General features: G+C 38.7%; 2 protein-coding genes across 2 annotated transcripts in view; both read left to right on the top strand.

Annotated features, from left to right (window-relative positions):
* Positions 1–8,049, top strand: part of LOC142139032 (taste receptor type 1 member 3-like) — a 46,828-nt gene extending 38,779 nt beyond the window's left edge. Inside the window, exons 3-4 of the mRNA XM_075196695.1 lie at positions 3,047–3,452; positions 7,940–8,049. Of these exons, the coding sequence (XP_075052796.1) occupies positions 3,047–3,452; positions 7,940–8,049 (516 nt within the window). The remainder of the gene's footprint in view (positions 1–3,046; positions 3,453–7,939) is intronic.
* Positions 8,050–8,257: 208 nt separating this feature from the next.
* Positions 8,258–12,954, top strand: LOC142138383 (vomeronasal type-2 receptor 26-like). The gene is made up of 4 exons (XM_075195420.1): positions 8,258–8,341; positions 9,459–9,683; positions 9,861–9,984; positions 12,050–12,954. The coding sequence occupies exons 1-4, from the start codon at positions 8,258–8,260 to the stop codon at positions 12,952–12,954; spliced, it is 1,338 nt and encodes a 445-aa protein (XP_075051521.1).
* The last annotated feature ends 1,893 nt before the right edge of the window (positions 12,955–14,847 follow it).

Below are 14,847 nucleotides of genomic sequence, written 5' to 3'. Positions count from 1 at the left end.
AATCCTGTGGCTTTCAAGTTGAAACTTCCTCCTTCACTCAAGATTCCTAACACATTCCATTGTTCCTTGTTGAAAGCAGTCACATGGTCACATAAATTCAGACCACGTCAATTGCACAGACCTCGTCCTGTCTCAGTCAGAGGACACCAAGAGTTCATTGTTGAAAAGATCCTAGACTCCAAAAAGGTGCAAAGTCAGATCCACTTTTTGGTCCACTGGAAAGGCTATGGCCCGGAGGAACGGTCTTGGGTGCCGCAGAAGCATCTACATGCTAACCAACTCATTAAGGACTTTTTTAAAAAGTATCCTGGGAAACCTGGAAGTTGGGGTGCATTGACCCCTCCTCAAGGGGGGGGGGGGGTACTGTTACGAGCCGCGGCTCCCCAACGGGCCGCCGCGGCTCGCTTCCGGCTCTCCCAGACGCCCCGGCCGTCTCCATAACGACCGGGGTGTCACTTCCGCCTCTGACGTCCCGGTTGCCTAGGCAACAACCGGGACGCTGTAATCCGGAGGCCGCAGCGCCCGGCCAGCGGGCTGACACCCGGGCATATACCAGCAGGGAAAGGTAGGGCTATTTATGCCTATGGAGTAGACTCTGTGAGAGTCTTTTTGATTTATATTTGGTGATGTCTTGTGATTGCCAGTATTTGTCTCGATGCAGAGATTATGCAGTGGGAGGGGTTGTATTACTACGACTCCTATTGGCTCTCCTTGCTATTTAAGGCAGTGAGGACTTAGCCTCATTGCCAGTTATAGCTTCCTGTGTAGCTAGGCTCCTGTTCCTGTTTCCCTGCTCCTGTTCTGTATTCTAGTTTGGATTTCCCGTGTATGACCCCTGGCTTGTTTCTGGACCTCGTTGTATTGCCTGTGACCCCTGACTTCGGCTCGTTACCTGATATCCCCGCCTGCTGCCAGCCCTTGACCTTTTGCCTGGATCTCACATCTCTGTGTTCTACTACGCTGCCTCAGGGTTCTCCCCAGTCAGTGCACACTACACGACCCTCCGTTCGTCTGCAGCCAAGTCTGTCCCCACCACTAGGGGCTCCAGCGAACACCAGACATCGGAGCAGATTCCGGGTTCTGTCGTGCTGACTGAAGGAGTTCCTAACACCCTGTAGTAATCCTATAGAGAAAAACAAACCTGGTAGGTGTTAGGATATTGGAACTGCCAATCATGAATATTTGACAGTGTATGTTGTCATTACCTCTTCAGCTGTGGTGAGCATGAGTCACTGCACACCTGTCTCATTAATTTAGGGTGTCTTTCTCTCCTGATCTGAATGGACATTTGGAGTTTAAAACCCCATTCTGTTCTATGCAGTCTTTGTCAGTGATAGAAGTTAATCTGGACTTTGGACTCCGCAACAGCCTGCTCTTTGAGATTCTTCAGTTTGCCGTTCCTGCTTCAACGCTGACTCTGTAGCCTGGAAACATCATTACTACTCCAACTCAGCTTTTTGACATCCAGATTACTTTGAATTCTTCTGTGAGCACTGCAGCTTATACTTAGAACTGCTTATATGAAACAATTGTCTGATTTGCAGATGTTCTTACCTTGATCTGGTGTGCTCTTCCATCTTCACTGCCAGCCTGTCTCTGTTCCAGCAGCTTTCCTTTCTGCTCCCCCATCTGGGATCATTGACAGTAAGCATATGCACTTGTGCATGCACACAACTACTATTTAAAACCTTGGGCTCCCACTCATTTGATGCACCTCTTCCCCTGCATTATTTAAGGCACCTCTGTCCATGGATAGGTGCCAGATCTTCGTGTCAGTTTAGCATCTGCGTCTCTGCTCATTTGAATCCTTGACATATTTCTATCTTCAGTACATTCCTGGTATCTGCCATCTCCAGCATATTCCTGTTATTAACAGCTTCAATCAGCAAACCCATCCATGGTTCCTGTCTCTCATGGTAGTACCCTCACCTGGGAACTTCCTAAACTACCACTATCACCTGAAACACATTCTGGGGGCCGTGACCTGCATGGTGTTAGTACAAAGATCAATACTCCTTGCAGAAGTTTCTGGTGAAGACCTTCACCTTGTTAGACTCTGTGCCTATGCAAGGTTAAGTGTTTAGATGTGACAATCACTCTGTCTGCTGATGCTGCACTGAGGGGCTCTGGGCTCCTCTCAGTTGCTCTTGGACTTTTGCTGTCTTCTGGTCATCAATGATATTGGACATCCTCCATTTCCAATATTGCATCTGTGAGTACTTTTGTCTACTATCGGAACTGTTATTATACTATTTGATGTTTACAGACTGCCAGTGTCTCTGAAGTTTTTTAAAAGGAAGGTGGTGCTTGAAATCATTGTTCTTCTTCTATGAATCATAGTTATCTGCAAGGAAACACATGCAGTCATCATTGCTTTGCACAAAAAGGGCTTAACAGGCAAGAATATTGCTGCTAGTAAGATTGCACCTAAGTCAACCATTTATCGAAACATCAAGAACTTCAAGGAGAGAGGTTCAATAGTTGTGAAGAAGGCTTCACAACTGGATCAGCAGCATTCTACAGAAAATAACTGCTTCTAATTAGACTCAGAAGCAGTGATTAAGGATCCATTAGATACTTTTCATTGTTCATTATTTGTTTACTTCTTTGCAACTTTACAGTGGTGCTTAAATATGTTTCCAAATTATTACTATATAGAATTATATTGATTTGTTTAGTTTTAATGTGAATATTGCTAGTAAAATGTCATTGTATGTTAAAGTCAGGTATCTGTCTTTCATGAATCAGCCATGGTGTGCATTTTAGTATTTTTAATGAATATATTACTGTCTACATGCATTTTTATGTGCTTGATAGTATGGGGTCTGGAAAGATTTTTCCCCACTAAGCGCAAAACAATGGTGCATTAATAATGTGTTTGTTTTCCTTTTGATCAAATAGCAAGACGTTAGAAAGACAAACTTAAATAACTAACTTGTTTTACTTTAATGCCCAGGATAACCAGGACACCGGCAATCATTTATTTTAAGATTATATTGATGATTATTAAATGAGTTGTTTTTTTGCAACTTATCTTTCCTAATAGATCAGCTACGGTGCTACGGATCCAATGCTAAGAGACAGATATAGTTATCCATATCTTTTCAGTGCATCACATAATGACCATATTTACTTTTCTGCTGTTTTAAAATTACTGAAGCATTTTTCATGGAACTGGGTTGGAATTGTCTTCAGTGCCAATGATAGTGGATACAGAGAAAGCAGCATTCTCAGTTCATTACTTAATAGCCAAGGCATCTGTGTTGAGTTTACAGCTAAAGTGGCTGATCAACACACTGCATTTGACCTTATAAATATAGATATCCAAGAATTCAAAAATACCAAAATCCAGGATATTATTTTAAAATCATCAGCCAGTGTCATCATTGTGTGTGGAACAATTTCCTTCTGCATGGCTGAACTCTTACAGCTACCAGATAAAGTAGGAATCAGTAAGACTTTTATCTTTCCCCCTGCTTGGTTCGATAATAATGAAATACGGGGAGATTATGTTAAAGTGTTTAACTGTAGTTTGGGATTTGTACATTTTTTGGATACTGGTAAACTGTACAATAGTAGTCGACCACATATCATTAATCAATATCATACAGAGGAAATAGAGCGTTTTTTAGACGATATTCACCCTTTCAATTACCCAAATGACAAGTTACTTGCACATATTTGGATGACATATCATCAGTGCTTGTCACAAAATACACTTAAAAACGAATTTTTTGAACTAATCAATAAACTAAAGCTGCACAAATGCTCTGGAAAAGAGTCTCTAAAAAATGTTTTGCTTATGACTGATTATCCTGTTGTATACAATACAGTACTTATAATGTCTTATGCACTAGATGCTCAGCTGTTATTTACGAGACGCCAGCGTTCTGAAAATACTGAGACAAAATCTGAATATAGAAACAAGGTAAATTATTATTATTATTATTATTATTATTATTATTGTTATTATTCTTATTCTTATTATTATCTTGTATTTAGAAAGTTCTAACACATTACACTGTACTTTATATTGTGGGGAACAAATGGCATGTAATGACGTAAAGTAAAAAGTAAAGATGGCCCTACCCAAAGCAGTTTCAAATAAATATTTTAAAATATATTACATTCGTGGAATATTATTTTGCATTTATGTAGATTATGGGCCTGATTCATTAAGGAAAGTACAGAAAAAAAGGGAGTAACTTTGCACCTTGGTAAAACCATGTTGCATTGGAGGGGGAGGTAAATATAAAATGTGGGGACAGATTTATAGTTGTGGTAGGGCATGTCCTAGATCAACTTTAAATTTCAGTGTAAAAATGAAGCTATCCAGGATTTGTGTCCTACATGAAAATACAGAAAGTATTTAACTTATGTGCAAAATTAAAAACTAATTTGCATTGTAACATGGTTTTGTCATAGAGAAAACTTACTAATTTTTTCCTTACTTATGTTTATTCATACAATTATCATTAATAGGGTGAGGACTTGGAGATTACACAAAATGCAAAATAAACAAGTGTTTATGGACTAAAATTACTGACATCTTGTAATGTTGTTTGAGGTCTATAATCCTGGGAAATGCTCACTTTTGTCGTTCATAGTGTATCATTTGTTAAAGGTGATTTTCTAATTTGTTTTTTTTCCATTTAAATTACAACAAATCATAAAGAAGAAAATCACATTGTAAACAATATTTAAAACAGTGGTTTGGAGAGTTTTTATTCAATTAAAGTCAATTTTAAAATTATGTATTTTACTCTTTTTCATAGGGGTCACATAGACCTGTCCATTATGATGGGGTCATTAGGGTGACCCATTCATTAAGGCAGGAGGACATTACGGCATCTCGGACTGTTCAAGGATTGAGGCATAATGCATCCCATTATAAGTATAGGATGAGACCCAAACTCTGCCAGCTCAGTTGGCAATAATATCAGGTCTTTTTGCATGATGAACATAGCTGTGCACCTTCCTGCAAAGCATGACATTCCCCAAATATGGGACCTCTCAAACTCTCAAAAAGGTTAAGACAAGGAAATCTGGAATATTAAATAGCAAACACTAGATACCTCCTCTCCGTTCACACTCCTGCCCGCTTCCTGCGCTCGGCCAACGACCGCCGCCTCTCCTCCACTCTTATCACCTCTTCCCACTCCAGAATCCAAGACTTTTCCCGTGCAGCCCTTCTTCTCTGGAACGACCTCCCTCATTCCATCCGTCTCTCTCCTACTCTGTGCTCCTTCAAACGTGCACTCAAAACTCACCTCTTCCTCAAAGCCTACCAACATCTACTTAACCCCCATCTCCTCCCTTTAGCTCGTCCTCCCTTCTCTCCTCTTGCCTCAACTGGCTCCTCTTGTCCCTCCCTTAGGATGTAAGCTCGTATGAGCAGGGCCCCCTCCCCTCCTGTCTCCATACCTGTTCTTCCGCTCCGTCTTTACTGCATATGACTAGCCGGAGTTTCTGAAGTATTGGTACTTTTTGTTCATTGTTCTGTATGGTTTCACCCTGTATAGTCTACTGTTAGTACTGTGTGCGGCGCTGCGGATACCTTGTGGCACCTAACAAATAAATTATAATAATAATAATAATAATAATAGATACGCTTATTATACAGGAAGTGCATCATTGGAATGCATATCGCTAGAGTGCATTTGATAGTGGAGGTGCATTATTGCACCTCCTTGGTACATATCTTGGGTCCTGATGGGGAATACACACCTTCTAGGCAGGTGTCCCAGTGACTCACCTAGAAATCAATGTGTTTGTTTGTTACAGTGAAAACCCGGTTTGGCACTTCCGGATTTGGCACTTCCAGTTGCGTTCCAGGTTGGAATGCATATTGTTTGGAGTGCCTCATAGAGCATACAAGGGAGCCATTGCCGCATATATTATGCAATGATATGTAGACTATCACCTTTTGAAGATTATGAGCTGCATCTGCTCTATGTGGTTGTCTTCACAAAGGTCCAAATGTAAGACCGAAACGTCGACTTATAACGTGAGGTATAGAATTGAATAGAAAGAAAATGAAAGCAGAAATGGTATTGTATCTTTTATAAACTGCCATGTACTCTGTCACTAATTTTAGCCAGCCAGCTCCCTGCAGACTTTGGCCAAAATCATTGAAAATTTGGATAGTTGTGAAGAGATCATTAGTATACACTGGAAATGACTTAAAATTCATTTTAATGCTATAACTAGTAATATAGGAGCATAAACAATTCAAAATCATATCATTTTACTGATTTTTTGCAATGTTTAATTAAATCCAGATCCAAAAGCAAAACAATTCAGGATTTCTGGGTAAAACCTGTAACAAAACAAAAAAACAAAGACCTTTTAGAACCAAAACCACATCCAAAACCAAAACTCCGGGGTCAGCGCACATCTCTAGGAAACATTGCTGCTGGTTCTCTTTTCTCTTTTCTACACATAAACAATTGAAGAGACATCTAGTTACTATTCTCTGCCTCCTTTATCTTCCTCACTCTAAAACATCATATGTCTAATGGATTCCAGTTCAAGGAAGACTGAGTATAAACTAATGGTCTAGTTGGACATTTTAGGAGAGAATATGAGAATATTATAGGGAAGGATAGTAATGAAAATAGATGAATATACCGGTGCACTTGGTCAATTGTATAGTGTGCCTCTGTAAATCACTATGGGCCTGATTCATTAAGGAAAGTAAAGCAAAAAAATTAGTAAGGTTGGACCTTGGCAAAATTATGTTGTATTGGGGGGGGGGGGGGGGGTTAAATTTAAAATGCGCGGACAGATTTATAATTGGGGTAGGGCATGTCCTAGATCTACTTTTAATTTCAGTGTGCAAATAAGCTATCAAGTATTTGCGTCCTACATGAAAAAAAAGCCAGTATTTACCTTATGTGCAAAATAATAAACTCATTCGCACCCCTTGCATTGCAACATGGTTTTACCAGGGTATAAAGTTACCCATTTTCTTGCTTTACTTTCCTTAATGAATCAGGCCCTATGTGCCTACACAGAGTGCTGCTCACCCAATGTGGAATTTGCCAATCCACAGAAAAATTAAACCAATACAGAAGAGGCAAAAGCACAGAAATGTATGTCCACAGCTAAAACTAATGGTATAATCAATAAGTAATATAAAATGACCTACAGAACAGCAAAAAAGGTCATAATCTTATCAATGTTCCCAAGGTTATTAGACAATCACATTTATTCCAACATTAAAAAAACACAAATAGAAAATCATATAATATTTTTCCAGAAATATTATCACACTACTTTCAAAGAAAGTAATGTATTTTTAGTATCACCAAATATATTATACCCTTATGTCCTCTGCAACATAAGACTGTAGATGTTTAATTTGCTATCACCAGAAACAGGCTCTCTAATATACTTCAAATTGATCCTCTGCTTTCTTCTGTTCTTCCTAGATCTTAATACTTTTTTTTCCATCAGTAGCATAGCTGCAGTCCATTGTGAACTGGTACAAAATATAAGATGTGGCATCATAACTTTTCTGCATCTCTTCCAGTGTATAATGCAGCCTCACACTATGGGGTACATTTGTCAAACCTCCAATAAAGAAAAAGGATATCTAGAATCTGGTTGCTATGGGCAATACCTTGGCCATTTTATTTTGGAAGGTGTGATTAATCTAATCTTAACGCTATAATAACTAATGGGGGAAATGCTAGAAAACACAGACATGCCTCACTGCACAAATCTCCTTTTTGCACAAAGAAAATGAAATCCATTTGCACAGAAGAAACCTTCCCTGTGCACAAAAATCCCACCCCTCACCTCCAATTCTTTGCACATAAAGTCTCCTTTTGTAAAGTTGAAACCTTCCACTTTGCACAGAAGAAACACTGAAACGCCCCATCCTTTTGCAGAGCATAACACTCTTACAGACACATTCCTACTTACGTGTTCCCAGGGCAGTACCATCATTTCAACCTGGAAAGTCCAAAAAACTTTATGGAGGTTCTTGCTGTGTCCAGTGCTATGAACAACTCTGTCATCACGGAGATGCTTATAGTATTTTGAGACTATTTCTGATCACAGACAAACTTATATTGTTATGAGCATCTTTGTGATCAGAGAAACAACCATAGGTCAGGATATGCCCAGTACCACCACACCATCATCCTATGCAGTGGTGGAAGTGGAAATTTTGAAGTGCTGCTATGGAACTTTCACTGTGAAATGAATGGTAACAGTTGCTACCATCCAACACGGTTTTTTTCCCTCAAACATGGGTGACCTGCTGCTTGTAGTGTATGACAGAGGGATCACTTACTGCAACATGAGGACATGTAATAACAGTGAGCGTACCGGGGTAATTTTGTGTTGCCAGCTGACGAAATCTTTATGTGTCAACCCGAAATCTTTTTGTGAGTAAGAAATCACCTTGGCAATTAGTGGATAAAGTAAAGGGACTTTATTTTCAAACACAACATACAGTATTATGGCACTTTATATAATTATATATCAGTGGGCCACCGCACCAAACCTAGCATTCAACCCTATCTAAAGGGAACTATAGACACCAACCCTTGGTAGTGCTGCCCTGGCTGCTGAGTCATGGATAAGAATAACAAGCACATTACTAACAGAAACCATAACCCCTAGTTATAACCATCCAGGCAAGAAGTAGCTGGGATGATGCCTTGTTTTATACCCACCTAGGTTCTCACTGTGGAGTGACTTCCTCAGGGCAGGCCTCAGATAACTCACCTGCCTTGAATTGGTGCCAGCTTATTGGAGGGGGTGCCCGTGAGCCTCCCCTTGGTTATCAGGTAACAGCTGAGCACCCTGCTGTGAGATGAGGTCTGCCATTTCGCTAGACAGGAAGATGTGCCAAGAGGATTTTGTTTGAATAACAAAGAGACATAAAAGTAATTTATTTTGTGTTTTGTATGCTGGGCTGATTAGCACTTCTGGCACAACTTAGCCAACCTGTAGTTTAGCAAGTCATGCAAAGTTTCTGCCAATGATCTGTGCAACTTCTCAGAGGTGCCTCCAGTTGGATGGGTGCCCTGGTGACCACAATTGAAAGTATCTCCTTTGGAGGACATGATAGAATATCTAGTGGTGGCTATAGCTCCCACCTAGTAATATTCTCAGTGACTGTCTAGTACTCTGCAGGAATGTGTATGCTGTCAAAATGCATTTTTCAATTGTTACTTTAAAAACAGATCTTAGATCTGAACCAGTCAAATCTTAAAAAATTTTCAAATCTGACAATGCTAAACTTGCTCATGCCTAGTGGAAACTAACTACACTTTTGCCAAATAGCAATACATTGTTTTGTTGTTGTGTTAACCATCAAAACAAGGGTCAAAAGTAAGTGTTTTTACAGGATCAGGTTAAATTGACCTTGTTTATTGTGAGAGTACTCTGAACTTAAAAATTCTGAGTAGAATCTACAATTTAAAAACTTTTTTTTTTCAAAGTTACACCAATATTTAAGAAGTATTCAGTATGATAATGGAACAGAGAAGATATTGTACTTTGATGAAAGAGGAGAATTGAATACAAAGTTCTTGATTTACAACTGGATGAAGGTATCTAATAACAATAGATGGGATCCTGTGGGTACCTTCATACCATGGGCACTTCCAGATAATAATTTGTTAATCAATTCAAGCTGGATTACCTGGAAAACTGACACAAAAGAGGTAAGAAACAAAGATTATTTAGAGGACTCAATTATGTTTGTCTTACTTGAATGATTGGAGACATTGACATGTCGTTCTACTAAGTGTACCCATAGCCAGTATTATATATTTATTATTGTTCAAAAAGTACTGACACTATCTGTTACAGTTACCCAAGCATCTTTTTATTTTAATCAGGTACCACGATCTCAATGTTCAGAGAATTGTCCTCCTGGTAGTAGAAAAATCAAAAATAATATGAAGCCAATATGCTGTTATGACTGTGTCCTGTGTTCCAAGGGAGAAATCTCTAATTTATCCGGTAATATATACATGGAAATAATGTCACTAATTAAATAGCAATGAAAATAGCAAAAATAAAAATAAAATTTTGCACATATTAAGTAATCACTAAATTCTGATAAGCAAAAATATGTTTTAGTTGTCAGGTTAGGAAAATATCCATATTTTAAATATCTACATGCAAATGATGAATTCCAGGCATGTCCGCCCATCATTCCCTCAATGGCATTATGCTGTGTCAGGTTTTAGACAAGAAGAGGTTAACGTTAAGAAGATTCCACCAGTGGTAGAGTGTATAGGTAGAAAAACCGCTGGTGAATACAGACTCTTGTTGCCTTAATATTGAGGCTCATTCATATTCCAGCATCTTCTTCCGGATTGCTCAAGATCTCTTCTACCCTTTGGTCCAGGTTGCTTAACTTACAACGTAACTCATTCCTCTGTTAAACCATTTCCCTGGCTAACTGCTAACTTGATAAAAACTTACATGATAAGTATCTTTATGACCTTATAGCTTACCTGATACAATGTTTCTGTTTAAAACTGCTGCAGACTTGCATAGCTGATCACACTGAAAGCCTGCGTATTGACAAAAAGTATCTGTTTAATGTCAAACAGCCTTGTACAGCTGAAACTATTAGGAGCCTGTATTACTTGACATATCCCCATTAACCCCCCATATAATCATGCTCTCAACCGTTTTCCATTTCACTTTGCTGCCCAACAATTTCCAATATCATCATATACCAACACCTTCTAGTCGATTCCTATCCCTCATTTACATGTTATCCTACCTCTCTGTGCAAAATGTAGCTTTGCAGGCTGCATGTTTGGCATTCTCGGGCCTTAAATACTTTGCAGTGCCGACAGCTTATTAAGTTCTCTGCAAACCGTGAGCACAGACCTAGTCTTATAGACATGCAAAACACATTTCCTTAGCGTAGAAAAACATTAATTGATCAATCATTAACGCCCCATCTTCTATCAACTCCTCACCCTCCATCATTAGCCTCTTTTCATTACCATCATTCTTAAACCATTCTCATAATCAATCTCCATTAACCCCTTTATCTATCATTAACCCCTTACCCTCCATCCTTAACCTAATTTCATCATCATCATTCAAAATTAACATTCGTTTATCAATCTCATCATCATATATCTTCATTAATCCCACTCATCATCATTTTCTTAACTCCTCATCCTTCCATCAATTACCGCGTTTCATCATCATCATTCTTAAATTTTGTCAATTGTACAGTATAGCATGCTGCCACAATTTAGGTCTGGGACTACCATGGGTTCAACTCATTGCTAAAATATTTTAGAAACACTGTAAAATTAAACAAAATGGTTACAGATACAAGAGGAAACAAAAACTACTGTAGCACGTGGTGGAATTTGTTGCAAATATACTTCATCTATCAAACATAATATAGGTCATATTTATCAATGTAACATTACACAGATGGACTGCTCATCCTAATAATGTAATAATCCTAAAAAAGACATTATTCGAAAGGAAAATTGTTCTCTGAATAAAAGATCACATTGCTGATATGCATAGATCATCATCATCATCTATTTATTTATATAGCGCCACTAATTCCGCAGCGCTGAAGAGAGAACTCATTCACATCAGTCCCTGCCCCATTGGAGCTTACAATCTAAATCCACTAACATGCACACACACACAGACCGAGAGAGGCTAAGGGCAATTTAATAGCAGCCAATTAACCTACCAGTATGTTTTTGGAGTGTCGGAAGAAACTGCAGCACCCGGAGGAAACCTACGCAAACACAGGGAGAACATACAAACTCCACATAGTTAAGGCCATGGTCGGGAATCGAACCCCAGTGCTGAGATGCAGAAGTGCTAACCACTAAGCCACTGTGCTGATGAACATGTGTTACTGAAGGTGGTTTAATAGATAGTGTAAAGAGAAACACTATCAGTCAATAACATGGTATTCAATATCTACTGATTTCTAAAATAACCAGATATTATGTTATCCATTCTGTCTTCACTGACATGAATTTTATTCACGTCAACATGTAATATATATATAGTTGTGTCTTTACAGATAGTGAAAAATGCATAAAATGCCCGGATATAGAATGGCCAAATGACAAAAAAGATCAATGTATTCCCAAATCGGAAGAATTTCTAGACTATTCGGATGCCCTTGCTATAGTCCTTTCATCTGTTTCTATTCTGTTTTGGATTATTTCACTTCTAATATTAGGAATATTTGTGTTATACCAAGATACACCAATTGTCAAAGCTAATAACAAGAACCTGAGCTTCATTCTCCTTGTCTCCATATCAATGTGTTTCCTGTGTTCGTTTCTGTTTATTGGTTGTCCTACTGATAGAACCTGCATGTTCCGACAAATTGTTTTTGGCATCATATTCTCTATAGCTGTGTCTTCTGTTTTGGCTAAAACCATCATGGTCTGCATAGTTTTCAAAGCCTCCAGACCTGGAAGCCCCTGGCAAAAGCTGATTGAATACAAACTGTCCAATTACATTGTTTTAATGGCATCATCAGTGGAAATTATAATCAGCATTATTTGGCTGTCCGTTTCTCCTCCATTTGTGGAGCTGGACACACACTCTTACCAAGGAAAGATCGTTATCCAGTGCAATGAAGGTTCAACTCTTGGTTTTTATGCTGTTCTATTTTATTTAGGGTTTCTTGTCGTTATAAGTTTTACGGTAGCATATTTAGGGAGAACACTACCAGATCGTTTTAATGAAGGCAAGTTTATCACCTTCAGCATGCTGGTGTTCTGCAGTGTCTGGATTACAATGATCCCGGCCTATCTGAGTACCAAAGGAAAAAACATGGTGGCTGTAGAGATTTTTTCCATAGTGACTTCAGGTGCTGGACTTTTAGGCTGTATTTTTTTCCCTAAATGTTATATAATTTTACTCAAGCCTGAAATGAATAGAAAACTACCAATATGTCATTACTTGAAAAAGTGAATATATGATCTGAATAACAATAAAAAAGACTTCCCAAGCCCTGTCCACAGGTGCAGCACAGATTATACCAAGTGTCACCTACACCCAATATTATGAAAGAAAAAATAATCATGTGTATATACCAATGGCGCTTCAGTAAGAACATGTATACACTAATCCAAATATATAATCTATTGTAGAGAGTTAGTACAATAAAATATATAATGGTTAGCACATTTCTGTGAGCCTTGTGTTACCTGATATGAATATAACTGGTTTTATTTGTTTCATGGCATTTATTATGGTTTCTATAAGCTTGATTGTATTAAATTATATTAATAAATTGGTACCTGCATATGCAATGCTGTTTCCTTATCCCTGGGGACTCTTCATTTTGAATTAAAAACTGTGATAACCGTGTGACTTACAGTTTGCTCAAGTCATGTAATCCACCCAATACTTTCTTTGAGGTGCTAAATAAGGATGTAGGGCCCGATTCATCAAGGTACAGAAACGCATCCGTATTTGTGTTGCATACTTTGAGTGACCGTGACACTTACGCGAGAGAAATAAGAACCTCAAACTCCAAAAACACACCCACTTGTGGTCTTTTACACTTAAGGGACGGATATAAGAATCGCAAACTCAAAAAACACACCCACCTGCGGATCCATAAACAAGGTACAAGCACAAGCGATGGATCACAAGCAACTGACATGAAGCTAAGAAATGTATACGTCACGCCCAATGTGGGAGGTCCGACCAGTTTCTTTACACAGAACACAACACAATGCCTTTGGCTTATGTTCACGGGATAGCTCTTTACTGATTAATCAGTGCCAAATAACAATGATGTGTAACACTGTGGACGATGTTTTTCTTTTGCTATTAATTATTAGCTTAATACACACTTTTAACTAAAACACACATTGCTGAAGGCCTTTCTGTATTTTGGATTTCAAGTGGCCGTATAGTATGCAAAATGCATGGAAATGGCTACATTAAAAAGCACATGAATAATGATTATATGAAAATGTATGTTGTACTATAAATCCATCTGGGTTTTTAGGAAAATGCATAGCATACTCTTCCATAAAGGATACACACACACACACACACACACAAGTGTATACAACCTCCACACAGATAAAGGGTTTGTGTCTTGATTAGAACTCATGACTGCCTTTATGGAAAGTGGGAGAGCTACCCACTAGTCCACCCTGAGATTTGAGAAAACAGGAAGAACACCAACAATACAGCATGTGTGCTACACAGGCAACTGACACTTAATAGCACTCTTCATTATTCACACAAATTACTGGCAAAGTAGGAATCTCACAGGTAGCTCAGTGGTTAACACTTTGTGCTCACGACACAGGAGGCATGAGTTCAAATATCAAACATACCCATAACAATTATCTGCACATTGTGGACTGGGATCACTATGCTAATAAAGAAACGCAGGAACTTGACACAATGGTTTTATTTTTGAATTTTGATTTGTTCTACATGCTCAACCACATTGTAAAATATGCCCTCCTAATTATCCTGTATTGTAAAAAAAATATTTTTTGGGGGGAACTTTCGAAAAGCCTCAGGGCCCACAGTTCACATGCACATTATAATGTGATTGCTGACATTTATTACTAGGAATGGACTAAGAGGGGGGAAATTTGTAGGGGACAGCCTCCTTGGAGTTAAATGCAACATTGCCTGCTAACCTACTTTCATCTGGATCCACGGCTTACACATTATGTGATGTACTCAGCTTTATCCAAACTGAACGCTCACCACACTCCAGTACCATGGAGCTTTGCAACGCTTGCACTTCTGCCTTACACCACTTACGCCACTTCTGGGTACAGTTTCGATGTTCTCTTCAATGTGTGACCGGCTTTTCTCTGATACGTGAAC

This window comes from Mixophyes fleayi, chromosome 1, assembly GCF_038048845.1.
Source record: "Mixophyes fleayi isolate aMixFle1 chromosome 1, aMixFle1.hap1, whole genome shotgun sequence".
Taxonomy (NCBI): Eukaryota; Metazoa; Chordata; class Amphibia; order Anura; family Limnodynastidae; genus Mixophyes; species Mixophyes fleayi.
The sequence above is the reverse complement of the archived record's forward strand: the minus strand, read 5'-3'. Positions and strand labels throughout refer to the sequence as shown.

Bases quoted from the DNA above. Each gene is read 5' to 3' on its own strand.
- LOC142138383 (XM_075195420.1), top strand. From the start codon at position 8,258: ATGGGTGACCTGCTGCTTGTAGTGTATGACAGAGGGATCACTTACTGC. The intron at 8,342-9,458 runs GTAATTTTGTGT...TTTTTTTCAAAG, and splicing joins ATAACAGTGAGCGTACCGGG to TTACACCAATATTTAAGAAG. The intron at 9,985-12,049 runs GTAATATATACA...GTGTCTTTACAG, and splicing joins AGAAATCTCTAATTTATCCG to ATAGTGAAAAATGCATAAAA.